The following is a 17,530-nucleotide window of genomic DNA, read 5'->3' as shown; positions in this document are numbered from 1 at the left end:
CCTCAGAGAGGAGGCCGGGACAGGTTCCATTTGGAGGTTCTAATTGGCGTGCTTGACAGTCACTCGCCTGTATCTAGGTTGCAATTGGTCTTGGTTGAAAGAGGGTTTGCGGTCTCCGGGTCTCTAATCCCCTGAAGTTGAGAGCTGTAGTCCCCGCCTCCTGGGTGGGCCTCATTGGCTCCATCTCCAGACTCCAGAGTTGTGATTGGATGTCGCTGCGCGGGGCGGGCCGGCCAGGAGCCGCGGCCGTTGGCGGGTGCTCCGCTCTTAGCCCCTCCCGTCCCTCACTGTAGTCTAGAATTGAGCGGCTCCACCCCCTTGGCGTTTTCTGATTGGTCAGTTCTAACGCGTCTCTGGTTCATGATTGGTCCTCGGGGTTCCTGACCCTTGCTTCCTCCCTCCGGAGGCGACTACGGCGGCCCCGAGGAGGGGGAGGGGCGAGGAGGGCCGGCCGGTGCCGTCAGTCAGGCAGCGGGAGCCGCCGGGAGCGGATGGCGGCGGCGGTAGCGGGCCCACTCGCCGCCGGGGGTGAGGAAGCTGCAGCTTCGGTCTCCGTGCCAGGGTCGCCTGGTCTACCCGGGAGCCGCAGCGCAGAACGAGCCTTAGAGGAGGCTGTGGCCACCGGGACCCTGAACTTATCCAACCGGCGTTTGAAGCACTTCCCCCGGGGCGCGGCCCGCAGTTACGACCTGTCAGACATCACCCAGGCTGGTGAGTTGCGCTGGTGCCCATAGAGAGGAAGGGACCCACGCCGGACCTCGACCCTCATTTGCATAGCCCCGCCTCGCGTTCGAATCAGGCCCACCCCTTCACCTGGCAGTCTTGAGTGCTCGCCCCTTGGGATTGGCACTGAGCCTGCGACCTCCCCTCCCCGCTTTAGGAACCACTGGACAATGCGTTCGCTTCAAGTTTGTGTACAACACTTTTGGCCGAGCTCTGGGAGACTCTCCCCTTTATTTGCATATTGCGCACCTGTAGCATGGTCACGCCCTCACCTGGCTGGCTTCTTCAACCCGAGACCTGATCGCCCCTAGAAGCAAGCCTCCATTTATAATCAATCAGTCGCTGCATTTTTCACCCTTTTAGTCATTTCCAACTCCTTCCTCACCCGTCCACCTGGACCCCAACAGCCCCAGTTACCCCTTTCCCAAGGATCTCCCCGGACAACTCGACGTTTCTGCTCGCTCTTCCTTAGTCTCTAGAAGTCCCAGCCCCTCTCCGCCGTCCTCCTGAGCCCCTCTGTGTGAAAGAAGTGAGGCTCCCACCCTTAACATTCCATCCATTATCCTCGTCCCCTTTATCTTCTTCCTGCCTCTGTGAGGTCACTGTGGAGTTTGTGACCTCATAGGAACCCTAGAATTCTGCTTTTCCCTTAGGGGAGGACCTTGAGGCAGCTGGAGGAAAGGAAGGCAATTGTATCTCTTAGCTACACCTGGAGACTCTCCTTCCAGGCCCCGCCCTCAAGATCCCTTTAATCACATCCCCTCCACGTGTGTGTGTCTGAGACCCTCTAATCATGTGCCCTCTACCCTCGTGTCTGTTGCTGGCCAGGCACTGGGGACTGTACCATGACAGGTGAGTCATACTTCAGCTGCTTAGGCAGCCTATGAACTTGGGCTGGCAGCTGACAACAGAGCACTGCATTCCGGGAGCCCCACCCCAGTCTGGGCCCAGTCTGCTCCTCTCAGCTGCAGGGCGAGGGATGTAGGGCTGGATCAAAGAGTACATTGCTGCAGCAGGTGCACGCTCACCTGCAATCATACCTGTGGGCTGAGGCAGTCTCCCCTTACAGCTTCTGGAGTGAAAAAAAAAGTTTAAATCTTTCTTTCTTTCCTTTTTTTAAATTCTTTTTCCTTACACAGCTGAGTGAGTCCTGGGAATGGTTGAGCCCCACGAGCCATTCTTACCCCTCCCAGGTTCCCCCCAACCCCCAAGCTCCAGATTGACCTCAGCAGCTGTGTGACACTAGCCGTCTGTTCCCTTTCCCCTCCCCCCTTGCTTGTTTTTTGACAAAGGCCAAATGTTTTTCTTTACTTCCTCAGGGCTCTGTCTCAGTGACTGGACTCTTGGGGAAAACTACCAAGCCCTCTCGGCCCCTCCCAGCATCTTCCCCCACCCAATCTCCTCCTCCAGCATTCCGGCTCAGGGTGCAGCTAGGGCTCCCCCCCCCCCCCCCCCCCCCCCCCGGGTGCAGGTTCAGTTGTGTGGTAAGGTGGGAAAGCCCCAGCCTCCTGAAAGGCCCTCTGTGCCCTGTCAGTCTTGTTGGAGGCCAGGTTCTAGGCAGGTTGGTTTCATTCTGTCCAGCTGTCCTTCAGCGTCCCTCTCCAAGCTGGGTGCTCCTAGCCTGGGAGGGGGCATGTGTGTGAATGACAGAAGCCCAGAGCTGCCCGGTGGGCGCCCTGTCCTCCGCATCTCACTAAGGGCCTCAGCATTGTGCTGCTGGAGTATTCCGAACCCTCTCCTGTTTGCTGTCTCCTCAGTGGAAGCCCTGACAACCGAGGATTGTGTTTCCTTGGCCTACTAGTGGAGACCTGGTGGGGGGAGGGCAACTTCTGGCAAAGGAGAAGTGTCGCTCATTCTCCCACAGACCACATCCTGTGCCCCGAGCTCTGCCTCCTTCAGCCTGGGCTCCTTCCTCTGCCCTGACTTCTGCCCTCTACCCCTTACCGATCCCAGCTTGGTCTCTACTCCCATGAATGCACAGACACACACACACACACACTTATGCATTTGTGAGCACAAAGGAAACAGGCAGGTGTTAGGCACGGGTGGAGGACCAGATGCAGGCCTCCCACCCTCTCCGGAACTGTTTTTCCCACACTAGCTGTCTGTGTTCACCAGAGTGGGGGCAAAGAGTAAACAGCTTGCAGGGCATCAGGGTGATAGCCCCTGGGAAACAGCCTACACGCCACAGCCAATGGATTGTTTCTGCTCTGTTTCCTGTCACAAGACACATTTCCTTGGGGGAATATTCCCCACCTCTCATAGCTTTTGCCCCCTACTGAAGGAGGGCCCTTAAGGAAGCTCACAATGGCTCTTGCCTGGGCTTTCCCCTAAAAGGCCCAGGCAGCTCCCAGAGCATGCTGAACAGAACAAACACCAACATGGGCTTCTAGGGGGTCTGTGGTCTGTGGCTGCACACTGGAGGGAACCACAGGCTTGCCTCTGGCAATGCAGTAGTGAGCCACTGTTTGAGATCATGTGTGTTTGTGTGCGTGCGCACACACATGAGCGTGTATAAAGGCCTCTCGTCTCTACTCCCCACTCTGCTCAAGGTAAAGACTGAAGCTCAGGCCAAGGCCAGAGAGGAAGCAGAGGAAGACACCCCGCGGGACAAGGGCGCCCCAGTCCAGGAGCTTGAGTGCTCTGAGAGCTGGTGCTCAGCTCCCGCCTAGCCTCCTGCCTTTCTCTCCTAGGCGTCCTGAAGTGACGTCCATAGAAAACTGGCCGAGGGTTAGGGCCATACTTAATCCTGAAAGCCAGGGTAGATCTCGTTCTTGCTTTCTTCCCTGTGTTGAAAACAGGTTGGAGCCGAGAGGAGGGGCTCCCCCTGTGGTCCCCAAGGATTCTGAATTATCCCCTTGACCTTTCCTGCCTATCACCTTACTGTTGTTTTCAACTTCTCTTTCTTGTCCTGGGACCTCAGCCAGAGGCTTCTGTAGCTGGACACACTGAGTCCCAGCTCTGACCAGGACCAGCCTTCCCCCTTCTCCCCCCCCCCCCCCCCGCCCTTGGGGTGAGTGAATAGATACATGTAGAGGCCAGAAGAGGATGTTGGGTGCACTGTTCTGTCACTCTCCGCCTTACTCTCTTGAGACCTGGAGCTAGCTAGGCTGCCAGCCCACAAGCCCAGTTAATTTCTGCTGAGCCCTCCTCTTCCAGCACTGAGGTCCCAGGTACATACCCATGCACAGCTTTGTGCACAAGGTCTGGCTTCTAAAGTCAGACCCTCAGCTTGTGTAGTAAGTGTGCATCCTCACTCAGCCTTCTCTTCATCCCTCAGACTGTTTCCTTACAAGCATGGCCCCCTCCTGTGACCAGCCACCTTTCACCTCTCCTGTAGAGACCACAGTGTTACAGAACCTGGCCACAGAGCCAGGAGAACTCTTGGGGGAGGGGGGAGTCTAGTCCTGAGCTCTTGATTCTCCCCTCTCAGCATTCTGATTGCTGGAATTACAGGCATGAGCCACCACATGTAGCTTCATTTGTGAATTGTATTTCTGATCTGTCCTTACCCTCCCAAGTCTGGCCTTCTCTGGTTTTCTGTTCATGCTTATGATGTGCTTCGCTTTGTGGGAGCCCAGGGTTATGAATGTATGTGTGCACCTGTGTACACCTGTGCAGCCTAGGGGGTCACTCTTCAGGTGCTAGCTACTTTGCTTTTTTGAGACAGTCAATTCATTGACCCGGTCACTGAATCAGCTAGGCTGGCTGGTCAGCTGGCCAGTGAGCACCAAGGATCCACTTATCCCCACCTCTCCAGTGCTGGGATTGCGAACAAACACGGTCACACCTGGCTTTTTATGCATGGCTTCTGGGGGATCGAACTCGGGTCCTCCTTCATGTGTGGCAGGCCTTTATCCACTTGTTATTGCCTCGGCCTATGGGTTTGATTCCTCAGGTCAGTGGGTGTGGGGAGCTGGGCACCCAGCTCAGGGACCACCCAGGCCCCTTGTGCAAGGCTGAGCCTTTCCTGAGCTCTTTTGGACCCTTACTTTCCTTAGACTTGTCTCGGAACCGGTTTCCCGAGGTGCCTGAGGCAGCGTGCCAGCTGGTGTCCCTGGAAGGCCTGAGCCTCTACCACAATTGCCTGAGATGTCTGAACCCAGCTCTGGGGAATCTCACAGCCCTCACCTACCTCAACCTCAGGTAGTGGGGCTTACTCTGGGCCTCAAAGACCCTGTATGCCCTGAGTGGTCGTCCTGGTCCCCTGGTGCAGGCCCGGTGCTGGATGCCTTGCTTGGGCAGTGAGCCTGCTGCCTGTCTCCCTTCCACAGTCGGAATCAGCTGTCGGCGTTGCCACCCTACATCTGCCAGCTGCCCCTTCGAGTACTTATCGTCAGCAACAACAAGCTAGGAGCCCTGCCTCCAGACATCAGCACCTTAGGAAGCCTGCGGCAGCTTGTAAGAACAAGGGGCCAGGGCCAGAAGAGGGGCTGTTGAGCCAGGTCTTGGGGACCTTTGGGAGGTAGTTAGAGAAAGGAACCCCCTGGGGAAAGGCTTGAGGGAAAGACAAGTAACCAGACAGAGATGGCAGAGCGATTTCCGCTGCTCCTGGGCTTACAGAGCCGCCTCTGACCTAGGATGTGAGCAGCAATGAGCTACAGTCCCTCCCTGTGGAGCTGTGCAGCCTCCGTTCCCTGCGGGATCTCAACGTTCGAAGGAACCAGCTCAGTACCCTGCCTGATGGTAAGGCAAACGAACCACAGAGATGACGGTGTGCGCGCTTGTATGTATATTCATCAGCGTGGCTGCAATTACACATGTTCCACAGAGTGGCTTCTAAATAGCGTGCAGGTGATCCATAGTTAGATCAGGTGCATGTGCTCAGGTGGTACTAGGGCCTTCTGTGGATAACAACTTCAGCAAGTGAGCTCCCGGGTCTCTGAGCTCTGTTTTATAAGGATGCTAATCCTCTCTGGACTCTGCCCTTGTGACCTGAATTACTGCCCATGGGACCCACGTCTTAGTGCCAACCACTTTCAAGGTTAGGATTCCAACATACGAAACGGGAGGGGGAGGGCAGAAACAATTTGAAATAATAAGTTACAGGCGAGAAATCTTTTAAAAATAATCTTGCCTTAGTTGCTCAGGGATCTTCTGTGTCTAACGCAAACAGTAAACAGTTATATTTGCTCCTGACCATGGCAACCCTCTGAGGCTGGGAAGGCATGGATTCCTTGTTCTGTTTTCACAAGTGTGGGAACAGGGAAGTCAGTGAACTTTAGAATCCTAAGGCTGGAAGGGACCGTAAAGGCCCACCCAGCACCCCATAACCCCAGCAAGAGCTCTAGAAACAATACTAGTCATTCGATGCTCTTGAACTTCTCTCAAGGACTCTGAACTGGGGTGGGATCCTGACGTGTGCACCTAGGCAGCCTGGTCTAATGAGGTGACCGTGACGCACCAACATTTGATAGTCTCTGCGGGGAAGCAGACCTCCCTCCCTTCTTGTGTTCAGCCGTTGTTATTCTGATGTGTGGGCTTCCTGTGTTTCAGGTGGGGGGCCCGATAGATGTGCCCGAGAGCTGAGATCAACCCTCAGAGGTTTAGTGGCTTAATGGCAGAGAGACAGCCATTCATAGGGAACTGCTGAAGCAGGAGACTTGGGAGCTCAGGGAGTGAGAGGGGAGCAAGGCCCTCTGGGGAGCCTAGGGAATGACATCTGGCAGAAGCCCGGCACGGCTGCCCTTAGAAGGAGGGCGCTCCATCCTTTATCCAGGCAGAGGAGTGCCATATGGAAAGCCTGGAGAGGTCTGGGCGGCATGGGCAGTTAGACAAACCAGAGTGAGACAGGAAGGGTGGGAACTTGGTTCTGAAGAACAGGAGTAATACTCCTCCGTTTCCCTACTCCTTCTGCCGCCTTCTGCCTCTGACCTCTGCCTTCACAGTCTGTTAAGTGTCTTCATTTTTTTGTTACTGTAACAAAGTAACTGAAGCCAAGGAATTTTGTTTTGTTTTGAGTTGTGATAGGGTCTCACTATGTAAACCAGACTGTCCTGGAGCTCACAGGCATCTGCTTGCCTCTGCCTCCCTATTAAGGCACGTGCCTCCCTACCTGGCTGGAATTTTGTTTTGTTTTGTTTTTGGAGACATGGTGTCTTGTTGTTCAGGCTGGCCTCCAGGACAGTATGTAGCCAAGAATGGCCTTGAACCCTGCCCCTCCTGCCTTCCCCTCGGTGCTGGGACTACAGGCGTGTGCCACCGTGCATGGTTTGTACATTACTTAGAGATGAATGTGTTCCAGGTCAGCATTCACCAGCTGAGCTGTGCATCCAGCACTTCTTTTTTGGTTTTGTTTGTTTAGATATGTGTGTATTTATTATGTATACAGTGCTCTATCTGCCATACACCTGCACGCCAGAAGAGGGCATCAGATTCCAGTATAGATGGTTGTGAGCCGCCATATGGTTGCTGGGAGTTGAACTTGGGACCTCTGGAATTGCAGACAGTGTTCTTATCCACTGAGCCATCTCTCTGGCCCTTTTGTTTGTTTTTTTGAGACAGGGTCTTACTCTATCCCAGGCTGGCCTTATACTCCTTTTGCCTTGACCCCACCCCTACCCCCCACCCCAGGGGTATGATTGTAAGTGTGAGCTAGCATTTAAGCCTTGAGGACCAAGTAACAATCTTTTTTCAGTATGTATGTATGTATGTACGTACGTATGTATGTATTGTGTTTACACATCTGTATATGCAGGTATCACAAGAGATCATCAAATGGCAGCATACAGCAAGCTTTGTGTTTTATAACAAGCCACTTCCTTGATGGTACCTTAATCCCTAAATCCATCCATGGAATAGCATATTCATGCAGGCAGAGACCCATGACCCAGGTACCTCCTGTAGGTCCCACCTCAGAGCACCATCATCAGGTGTTCTAATATAGACGTAACAGTAGGGGGCACAAATACAGGGTGTTCCTCCTCGGCCACAAAAGATCCAAGCAAAATGCTTCTTGAGTACAAGGGAGCAGAATTCCCAGACCCCAGGTGTGTGGAACATTCATGGAAGAGATAAAGCTTGAAAGCCATGAGGCTGGAAAACAGGCTTCCATATTGCTGATTGTGAGCTTTTTGAGACAAGTCCAGGATGGCTTTGAACCCACTAGCTGAGGTTGGCCTTGAGCTGTCCACTTTGTGCCCACCATCCCCACCCAACCATAGCAGTCTGGCTGTGTGCTATGGGAAGCTTTTGAGCAGTAATGTTGATTGGTTTGTGTCTTGTGCTGCCCACTTGAGAGTGTAGACTGGGGTTCTGGGTGGGGTGTCAGGAGAGAGGGATGTATAGGGCCAGCAGCCACTGAAGTTTCTAGGACCCCGCTGAGAAGTAAGTGGGGAGGGAGTTGAGCCAGCCAGGCCTTGAGGTGCTGTGATGGAGCCAGTGCTGACTGGTCAGAGCCAAGGGCAAGGATGAGAACTCAAGGCTTCGGGCCTGTCCTTCTAACTCTCCCCTTGTCCGACCCTAGAGCTGGGGGACCTTCCTCTGGTCCGCCTGGATTTTTCCTGTAACCGTGTCTCCCGAATCCCGGTCTCCTTCTGCCGCCTCAGGCACCTGCAGGTCATTCTGCTGGATAGCAACCCCCTACAGAGTCCACCTGCCCAGGTAGGATGAGCCTGGGTGGGCCCCGAGGACACTGGTACCATTAGGTAGCATGGGGGGCCCAGCAAGGCTTGGGGCGCCACCTCATTCTTGTGCATGTGCCCCTCACATAGATCTGCCTGAAGGGGAAACTTCACATCTTCAAGTACTTAACTACAGAGGCTGGACGGCGGGGAGCTGCCCTGGGGGACCTGGTCCCATCCCGCCCCCCAAGCTTTAGTCCCTGGTAAGGCCCAGGGGAAGGAATCCCCATCCTGGGACCAGCGAACTCCCCTGGGTTCCAGTGGGAGGGGAAGGGCTGCCAGCGTAGGGCTCATCACGGTTCCCTGGCTTCTGCAGCCCTGCTGAAGATTTATTTCCGGGACGTCGGTACAATGGCGGCCTGGACTCAGGCTTCCATAGCGTTGACAGTGGCAGCAAGAGGTGGTCAGGAAATGAGGTAAGGACCTCCTTCATTAAGGACATCTAGGGATGTCGTCACTGCAAGCGAAACTTGGTACTGAGGACCTTATATTAATACAAATACGTTGGTATCTCAGTAAGCGGTCATGGCTGGGGCTCCTGTCCCTACTGTCCCAAGAGGCTGGCTTTCCACCTGAGCCCATATGGTACCCAGCCCTGCAAGGAGCCCATATCCCATCTCTGCCTCTCTGCCTTAAAGTCCACAGATGATTTTTCAGAGCTATCGTTCCGGATCTCAGAGCTGGCCCGGGAGCCCCGGGGGCCTAGACAACTTAGGGAAGATGGCTCTGGTGAGCAGGGGAGCTGTCCCGGAAGGACGGGTGGGTGTAGGCCTGGAAGCCCCTCCTGCTCTCTTGCTGATGTGCCCTGGCCTTGCAGGTGATGGAGACCTGGAACAGATTGACTTTATTGACAGCCACGTTCCTGGGGAAGATGAAGAACGAGGTACAGCTGAGGTGAGGACCCAGTTCTTTCCCGTGTCCAGGTGAAGGGTACCGAGTGAGGGGATCAGTGCCACCATGGGACCAGGCCTGCCTTCAGCCTCTGCTGTTCTCTCTTCAGGAGCAGTTGCCTTCTGAATTAAGCCTCGTGGCGGGGGATGTGGAGAAAACACCAAGCAGCAGGTATTCCAGCCCCCAAGCCCACCCCACTGCCCACTACAACAGCCCTAGGGACCTCCCTTCACCTGACCAAGGTCTTCTGTCCTGTCTTCCACCAGGCGGGAGGAGCCTGCAGGGGAGGAGAGACGGCGCCCAGACACTCTGCAGTTGTGGCAGGAGCGGGAGCGGCGGCAACAGCAGCAGAGTGTGGGGTGGGGGTCCCCCAGGAAGGACAGGTGGGCTGGGCTGGGGCTGGACAGGGCTGATGCCTCTCAGACTTCTGCTGCTCTGAGTGAGCCTCCTGACTGCGCAGCTCAATTGTCTTCTACTTCTTCCAGCGTCCTGAAGCGGGGGATCAGGGCTGCGGGGGCAGGTGCTTCGGCCCCATCCACGCAGGCCACTTGCAAGTAGGTGTCTCCCTAAGATCCATCTCCCTATGTCTTACTCAGAGCCTTCACTGAGTCCCTTCTTTTTCCTCAGTGGCCCACCGAAGTCCAGTGCTACCCAAGTGGGAGTTTCAGGGGGGCAGGGAGCTCCTGCACCATCCCCCGTCTCCCAGGACCCTCCTCCTGTATCTGGACCAGGTAGGACAGCGTCTTTAGATGTTGGGCTTGGAGGTGCTTGGGACATAGAGGGCTGGAAGAAAAGTGGGCCACTGAGGGGACATTTCTCTTGCTTGTCCCTGGCTTTCCTCCTGTGACAGCTCCTGTTCCCAGGCCACTGGGCTCCATTCAGAGACCAAACAGCTTCCTCTTCCGGTCCTCTTCTCAGAGTGGCTCAAGTGAGTCTATACCCTCCTCCTAGCACTAACCTGTCTCTTGGGACTTGTGTCTCTCAGGGTGGTGTCTCTTTTCATGGTAACTCCCACGGGCAGGGGCCAGTATTGCTATCAGACTGTTAGAGGCTGGCTCCAAGGTTTATCTGTGAAGCAGAGCCATCCCAGTCCCTTTCTCCCTCCCAGGCCCTTCCTCTCCAGAGTCTGTTTTGAGACCTCGGCCGTTTCCTCAGGCTCTAGATGAGAAGGAGCTCATTTCCCAACTTCGCCAGGTGAGCGGAGGCCTGGCCCAGCATGGCAACTCCTCAGGACCCACACAGCCCTCAACTCCTCGTTCTTGCCCTAGAACCGTCTTTGAGGAAGGGAAGGGTGGCATGAGTTCCCTGCTAACCCACTTGCCCCTCCTGTCTCTGCTTCCAGGTGCTTGAGTCACGCCTGCAGCAGCCCCTGCCTGAGGACCTGGCAGAGGCTCTCGCCAATGGGGTCATCCTCTGCCAGCTGGCCAACCAGCTGCGGCCCCGCTCTGTACCCTTCATTCATGTGCCCTCACCTGCTGTGGTCAGTAGGGGCCCAAAAGGAGGTAGAGGGGATGGGATTAGACTGCGGCTTCGCTTTTCAAACTCCTTTCCTCTCTCTGCCACCTCCAGCCAAAGCTCAGTGCCCTCAAGTCACGGAAGAATGTGGAGAGTTTCTTAGAAGCCTGTCGAAAAATGGGTGTCCCTGAGGTATGGGGCTGCTCTTTGCTCTGGAGGATGCTGTGTCCAGGGCTCAGCTGAATACTGTGCATGAGGGGTGGTGTTCCATCCACAGGGTATCTGCTCCTACAGGAAGCATGTGTCCTGGCCCTGCCCCTCACTCCTGCCTGCTCTCCCTCTTGTCCCTGTCCCTGTCCCGCATGTCCTGGCCTGTCTGCATGTTGGTATGGCTCTGGCTGTGGTCCTGGCTTGGGAGGGCAGGGGTGGGAAGGTTTGTGACTTGATGCTGCTAACATCTGTTATTTGTCCTTGTCCATCTGCCCTGCCCTCCCTTCCCAGGCTGACCTGTGCTCACCCTCAGATCTTCTCCGGGGCACCACCCAGGGGCTACGGACCATACTAGAGGCTGTGGTCCTGGCTGGGGGCAAGGCCCCTGCCCCAGTCCAGCCCTCCTCTGGCCTGGGTGGCTTCCTCCTCTTCTACGTGGCGTCCATGCTGCTGCTCTATGTTGTCTACACTCGGCTTCTGGGCTCCTAGGACCCTGTGGCCCCCTCCTGCTCCAACTTCTATTTATAAGACCTGTTCGACCATGTCCCCACCGATGGTGCCTTCAGCCCCTACCAAAGACACTAGTGTACCCCTCACAAACACTGACCTCAGAAGCCCACCCTAGTGCCCACAATAGCCCTTTACCGTTAGTGCTGATGGTGCCTTCGTGTCCTCCCCACTAGCCCTCTGACCCTCAGAGGAATGTCAGGACCTTGGCTTTTCCCTTCTCCCTCTCCCTCCTGGCTGCTACTACGGGGGAGCTAAATTATCTCTGTTTTGTAGAGAGAACTATATTTGTAGGGGATGTGGGCCCATTATGGGCCCCTGGCTCTGTATATAAACTGTATAGACTGTCACCTCTGTGTGTGCTTGTGTGAGCTCCTGCTGCAGCTGGGCCTTGTCCTGCCTGGGCTTTGTGTGTGTCAGCCTGCCTGTGAAAGCATTTCCCTTTGGTAATGCCAGGCCTCTCCTGCCCAAGCCCCCTCTGTTACCCCCCTTCTATATCTGCTGGCAGCTTCCATGTGTCATTTGTCCCCAGGCGTGGGGCAGTGTCTTATCAGGTGCCTTCACCTTCTTCCCCTCTTAACTTTGCTTGGAGAATGCCAGGGAGAAACTTAACCTGGGCCCTTCCCCCCAGGAGTCCCTGTGCCAGCCCTACCACATCCTGGAAGAGGAGGGGGTCCCTGGAAGGGGCCTCCCTCACATCGCTGCTGTCATTCACGCACTTCTGGAACAGCCTTAGGGGTAGAGGTTGGGGCTCTGGGCCCCAGCCACCACCGGACCTGTATTGGGAACAGATGACACCCGTGCCCTGCCAATTAGCAAGGACTTGGTGACCACGACCCTGTGTGTAGCACTGGACATGGGTATCCCCTGCCCTTAGGCTGTTTCCGGTGCAGCCCCAGTCTGGGTGAAGAGTGTTGTGTCAAACACAATAAAGAGAAGCCGAAAAGCCTGTAGGTTGGCCCCCAGGTGTGTGCCTGTCTGTGAGTGCACGAGCGTCTTGGGGACCCGGGTCCTCTAATGTGGGTCCCAGCGTAGTGTGCTGCAACGGCCCAAGTGCCCCGTGGCTCTGCCGCCAGGGGGAGCCCTTGAGAGCCTGGCGGGAACGCACCGCGTGGCTGGAGAAGCGCTGGCGCAGGCGTCGTGGCGACACCTCTGAGGTGGGCTAGGATTTGGGCGCCCATGTAGTCAGGCGCCGCAGGCAAGCACAGCGGAGGGTATTGCCTCGTTCTCCACGAGGCGCAGGATGTTGCCCTGGCTTGGGCCATGGGGCACAGGTCGGGAGGAGGCAACAGAGGAGCCAGGCCTCTCCACTGGCAGTGACCAAGGCGAGGCCTGGAGCTCCAGAGAGGAAACCATGGAAGAGCAAGGAACGCCTGTGTGGGAGAGGTGAGGGCTTGGGTGGGTCGGTCGCGGGAGCCCGGCAGGAGGCGTTGTGGGCACTTTGCAAAACCGAAAATCCAGGAGGTCGGTACTAGCAAAGGGGGGATATTTTTGGTCCTGTGACTACCTCAAATCAGTGTTGGGAGGGGAGGTGAGTAGGGAAGCCCATCCTTCCTTCACACAGCCCACAGCCCCAGGCCCTCAGCCCATCTGAGACCGGAAAAAAGCAGCCGCCTTCCAGTCACCTGGCTCCTGAGGAGACCACTGAAGTCCCAGGTAGGCACCAGGTCCTGCTGTTTTTACCCACGAGTCCCCAGAGTTTCAGAGCCCGATCTAATCACGACTCTTTCCTTTGCAGTATCTCATTCTCCCCAGGTGACCTCTCAGGTCACTCCCTCAAGGATGACTCCGCTGCCATTTTGGGGTCCCAGCCACCAGGCTAATGCAGGACCCCAGCTGGTGGTGAGTTGGGGGACCTGTGACCCTGCCTCCAGGTAGCCAAGGGGCCTGCAAGAGAGATGGAGCTGAGTAACTTCCTGTTTTTCACAGGGGGCCAGCTGCGGGTCAGGCGTATCTTTGTCTAGCAGGACACTGTGTCATCCTTCCTGGCCTATGTGTGATGCCTGGGGCAGGAGCCCTACCTCAGGGCATCCAGAGGAAGAGCAGGTGTCCCGGGATACAGGTACTTTTTTCTCTTGGCCCCTCAGCTCAGTTGGGAGGTTGCTGGGGGAAGCTGTAGTGAGGGGGTAGGGTGGGAGGCCTAGGCCACCAAGCTAGCAAGCTCTCCCCTGTCCTCAGGGCTCCCGGTGACAAACTATGAAGATGTCTTCTTCTTGGACCCTCTGCTACCCTGTGGGCAGCGTGTTCCCCTATGCCTGTCCCAATCCCCTCAGCAGGTAAGAGTGCACCTCACTCTGGTCCGTTCTCCATTCAAAGCCTGGGAGGACAAGCATCCCTTTCTGTCTCCTCAGGCAATGGGCGACCGGAGGCTGCTGCTCCCTCCTCCAATCATGGCAGCCTCTGTGCACCCCTCCTCATCTCAGACCTGCTCGTCCACCTGGCTCAGTGAGGCGGAGATGATTGCCCTCGCTGGCCTGCTGCAGATGAGTCAGGGTGAGCAGACAGCTAACTCCTTGGCCAGCTGCCCAGATGCTGTCTCTGTGTCTGAAGACCCAGGCCCCAGTGGTGGCCAGGGCTGTTCCAGAAGCACTGAGCCCCAATAAGCACTGCCCACAGGAACATCCCCCCCAAATGAGACTGCTGTCTTCAACACCCAAGCCGTTTGGTCGACAATAAATCAGAATCAGTATGTAAACCAGGCTCCCTGCAGCGCGGTGGCACCAAGGGCATGGGATGCGGAGGCAGGCCACATCCCAGAATTCCCCTGCACCTACTTCCCCTCCCTTCAAGTCTCCTTCACCACTGGTTACCCTCTAGGTGGGGTGGAGAAACCCACTGAGCCAAGATAGTCAGGGTGCAGAGCACCTTTAATTGGGTGGGTTGGGTCCACACTATGGACAGGGCTGCTCCCTAGGAAAGCAAGGGCTTGGTCAGCTCTGCCAGACCAGAGAAGGGTCAGGCGAACCTGACTGGCAAATGGTGACTTGAGAGGGGACAGGTTGCCTGGGGGGCAACAACAATGATCCCTGAGGCTCCTCCCATGGTTACTGAGTAGACCCGGGGCAGGGCGCTCCACTCTGGCATGTGAGAGGACAGAGCTGGCCAGATGGGGGTAGGAGGTGGAGGTCTTCATCTATGCTTTGGCCACAGCTAGCCCGAGAACCGATTCTGTAGGAATTCAGCTGAGAAGACCCGAAACTTTGTGAAGTTTGGGGTTTTATTTGTTTGTTTGGTGTTTTTGTTTTTTGGAAGGGGGCGGGGCAGAGCAAGGTTCTAATTTTAAGAGTCTTGGGAGAACGTCCTCCTGAGAACTCCTGAGAGTTTCTCGGTACAGCAGGCAAGGGGGCAGTGCAGGAGCTGAGCGGAATGGTAGCTTTTCTCTTCTTTTCCTCTCTTCCCTGACCATTCTCCCAAAAGTTCTAGAACTTGATGCTGGTATAGTTCTGTGGACTCTCCCCAGGGGCTGCTCCAGGCACCCCCAAGGGAGGGACTAGGTCTAGGTCCACATAGTTGAGGCAGCTATCCAGAGACCCCGGCTGAGCACTGTTGGTCCCTACATAGTCTGGGATGTACATGTAGTCCCCAGATAGCTCGGACAGTTGGGAAGAGCGGGTCCGAGCCCCTGTGGGTCCCCATCTGTCCCTAATGCCACAGTGGGCACCCCGACAGCCAAGTTCAGACTCCCTGGTCTTGAGCTCCTCATAGTAACAAGGCCCTTGTAGAAGTCTGTTCATGGGCATGTACTCTGCACTTTCACAGTCCTGATGCTGCTTGCCAGGAGCTACCCTGGGAGGGGTGGGAGGAAGAGCTGGGGGTGCCATCCACATATACTCACCAGCTTCCCCTCCTCCCATGTGCATGTACTCATTCCTGACTCCCATGGTGATGTAGTCCCCGCCCAGATCTAGCCCCCTGTTGAAGGGTATTGACCCCATCTTTTCCAAAGGCTTGTGGTAGTCCTGCGTTGCTCTCTCACCCGGGCCTCTTGCTTGCATAGTGGCCAGTACTGAAGCAGGGGTTTCATATGGTTCCGGGTCAGAGGCTGCAGAAACACTCATTGTAGGATCTCCTGGAGGGGCGTCAGCCTTGCCGCAGGCGGCACTGTTCCCCAGCCTCTTCATGGCAGCCAGGACCGTCTCATGAATGCTTTGGGCCACCACTGCATCAGGTGCCTGCAGCCACAGCTCCCCAGGACCCATGGGCGCTGAGCGCCCGAGTTCCAGGAAGAAGAAAGAGTCTGCGTGACCACAGCGGCGCACGCTGAGCAAGGACAGGCGGAGAACCGGTGGTGGCGATGCCCGGTTGTCTTTGGAACCCTTGCTTCCTGGCTTCCGCAGGAGGCTCAGGGACCCAGAACCCAGGCACAGGCGATAACTGCCGCTGTTCAGGCCTTGCACTCGCCCCAACCCCTTGGACCGCAGTGTCACAGGCCAAACGTCCTGGAACGGGGCGAAGATCCAAGTCTCAGAGGCCTCTTGGGGACTGAAACCTGAAGAGAATGGGCAAGTCACTGGGAGGCAGGGGTTGGGGTCACCATGTCCCAGGAAACCAAGACTTGTGAAAGCTTAAGATTTGAACCTTTGATGATCTGAGGGAGACGGGTTCTACATAAACTAAGCCACCCCCTTGCCCTCCCCTGCCCTCCCCTCCCCGTCGCCCAGGACTTACCCATAGCGGCGGCGGCAGCTGCAGCAGCGGTGGCGCGCACCTCGAGCAGGGCGCTGTACCATGCTTGCTGCTCGGCTTCGCTGGCCGCCGCCACGCCCAGGCTGCTGTCGCTGGTATAGACGATGATCAGGTGGCGCTGGCGGGCATCAGCGCGTTTGCTGATGGTGCAGGCACCCTCCAGGCTAATGGTGCGCCGGGGTCGAGGTGGGCGGCAGCGGCTAGAGAGGAACTTCTTCTCGTTCTCGTAGCACTCCAGGCGCGGTGGGTCAGCGCGCAGCACGAAGAAGCGGCGGCGCTGGGACTTCTGTTTCCGCAGGTGGCCACAGAGCCGCACGTCGGGTGGGTAGGTCCATGGAAACGGCTTGCCGAGGGACACGACGGCGGACTCGGTCCCGGGGGAGACTGTGGGGTCCGTACCTGCAGGGTTCATCTCCAAAGAAGGTAAAATGTCCTCGGAAGGACTGATTCGGATGGGTCTGTCTCCTGAACCACCGCCACTACTCGGGATGAGTAGTAGATCTGGGAGATTTGCAACCGGTCTAGCTGCCCTGCATCTCCCCCACGCCTTCTCCTGACTTGACGTGAGCGACGAGTCTATACACAAGGGTGCGCGTGTCCCCAGTGGCCGGTGACACCGGGACTCCTAGGTCTTAGGGAAGCTGACCCATCTGGGTCAGCCTCCCTAGTTGGAATCTCCACCCCTTCAAGTTAACCCTCCCACGCCTGAGGGCAGGAATTTCAGTTTGGGATTCATAGGCTAGAGTAGGAGTCTTGCACCGCTGGGACCAAACTTTCATGGGGGCGGGGAGCGTGGGGACGTTTCCACCAATCAGCTGACTGGATATGGGGGTGGAGGAGTTGCCGCCAGGGGCAGCCTGGGGCAATCTGGAAAGCCGGAAAGCCCGGGTGCTGAAGCTGCTGTAGTTAGCGGTGATGGTACCAGCGATTAGAATAGCAGCCTAACGGGCCATGGTGACAGCAGCACATCTCCAGGCAGGAGCTGTAGGTCCTCAGTGTCCTCCTTTCCACCCAGGCATGATTTTTATGTCCTTGCTTCTGAGTGATTCCGGGAACATGGCTGCTGAGCACTGTGCAGAAGTCCTCAGTGCGTTTGGGGTGATGGATATCCCAGGATAGGTTCCCACACAGTAAAGTGGCCACCGACCCTTTGCATCCTGAGAGGTTTGGGTGGGGCTGGAGGTCACACGCCCTGAGAATAATATGCTTGTGGAGGGCAACCTCTGGATTCATTTCTCAAGAGCTATCCCCTTTGTTTTTGAGACAGGCTCACTGGCTTGGAACTTGTCAAGTAGGTAGGTTAGCTGGCCAGGAAGCCCCAGGCATCTGACACCACTTCCCCTGCAGTGGGATTACAGAGCATGCCGCCACACCCAGCCTTTAAAATATTACGTGTGTTGTGCCGCATGTGTAGGTCAGAGGACAACTTTTGGAAG

The 17,530-nt window shown here is 56.4% G+C and overlaps 3 protein-coding genes across 4 annotated transcripts; 2 read left to right on the top strand and 1 right to left on the bottom strand.

Annotated features, from left to right (window-relative positions):
- The first annotated feature begins 442 nt into the window (after nt 1–442).
- Lrch4 (leucine rich repeats and calponin homology domain containing 4) lies at nt 443–12,444 on the top strand. 2 transcript variants are annotated; one of them, XM_051161228.1, is made up of 18 exons: nt 443–711; nt 4,725–4,869; nt 4,998–5,124; nt 5,304–5,409; nt 8,189–8,325; nt 8,436–8,548; nt 8,662–8,761; nt 8,984–9,074; nt 9,163–9,239; nt 9,346–9,407; nt 9,503–9,619; nt 9,722–9,790; nt 9,864–9,962; nt 10,076–10,164; nt 10,345–10,430; nt 10,579–10,716; nt 10,806–10,883; nt 11,193–11,961. In XM_051161228.1, the coding sequence occupies exons 1-18, from the start codon at nt 492–494 to the stop codon at nt 11,388–11,390; spliced, it is 2,052 nt and encodes a 683-aa protein (XP_051017185.1). In that variant the 5' UTR covers nt 443–491; the 3' UTR covers nt 11,391–11,961. The 2 variants fall into 2 exon arrangements, with proteins under 2 accessions (XP_051017185.1, XP_051017186.1); XM_051161229.1 differs by lacking the exon at nt 11,193–11,961 and adding an exon at nt 12,040–12,444 and having other exon boundaries at nt 444–711.
- An 8-nt stretch (nt 12,445–12,452) lies between these two features.
- On the top strand, nt 12,453–14,040 carry Sap25 (Sin3A associated protein 25). Its single transcript, XM_051162129.1, is given in 7 exon segments — nt 12,453–12,795; nt 12,870–12,951; nt 12,954–13,064; nt 13,147–13,250; nt 13,338–13,470; nt 13,587–13,684; nt 13,760–14,040. Coding segments are annotated over 7 exon segments (924 nt in total). The 5' UTR covers nt 12,453–12,651; the 3' UTR covers nt 14,012–14,040.
- A 686-nt stretch (nt 14,041–14,726) lies between these two features.
- On the bottom strand, nt 14,727–16,506 carry LOC127202570 (insulin receptor substrate 1-like). The gene is made up of 2 exons (XM_051161219.1): nt 16,077–16,506; nt 14,727–15,897 (listed from the first exon to the last, which is right to left on the bottom strand). Exons 1-2 carry the CDS (start codon nt 16,504–16,506, stop codon nt 14,828–14,830), a joined length of 1,500 nt encoding a protein of 499 aa, XP_051017176.1. The 3' UTR covers nt 14,727–14,827.
- Between the last annotated feature and the right edge of the window lie 1,024 nt (nt 16,507–17,530).

Source organism: Acomys russatus, chromosome 19 (genome assembly GCF_903995435.1).
Source record: "Acomys russatus chromosome 19, mAcoRus1.1, whole genome shotgun sequence".
NCBI classification, from domain to species: domain Eukaryota; kingdom Metazoa; phylum Chordata; class Mammalia; order Rodentia; family Muridae; genus Acomys; species Acomys russatus.
The sequence above is the reverse complement of the archived record's forward strand: the minus strand, read 5'-3'. Positions and strand labels throughout refer to the sequence as shown.

Coding starts and splice junctions, on each gene's coding strand:
- Lrch4 (XM_051161228.1), top strand. CDS start 492: ATGGCGGCGGCGGTAGCGGGCCCACTCGCCGCCGGGGGTGAGGAAGCT. Junction 8,549..8,661: donor CCCCCAAGCTTTAGTCCCTG/GTAAGGCCCAGG, acceptor TGGCTTCTGCAG/CCCTGCTGAAGATTTATTTC. Junction 10,431..10,578: donor TCATTTCCCAACTTCGCCAG/GTGAGCGGAGGC, acceptor CTCTGCTTCCAG/GTGCTTGAGTCACGCCTGCA.
- LOC127202570 (XM_051161219.1), bottom strand. CDS start 16,506: ATGAACCCTGCAGGTACGGACCCCACAGTCTCCCCCGGGACCGAGTCC. Junction 15,898..16,076: donor AGCTGCCGCCGCCGCTATGG/GTAAGTCCTGGG, acceptor CATTCTCTTCAG/GTTTCAGTCCCCAAGAGGCC.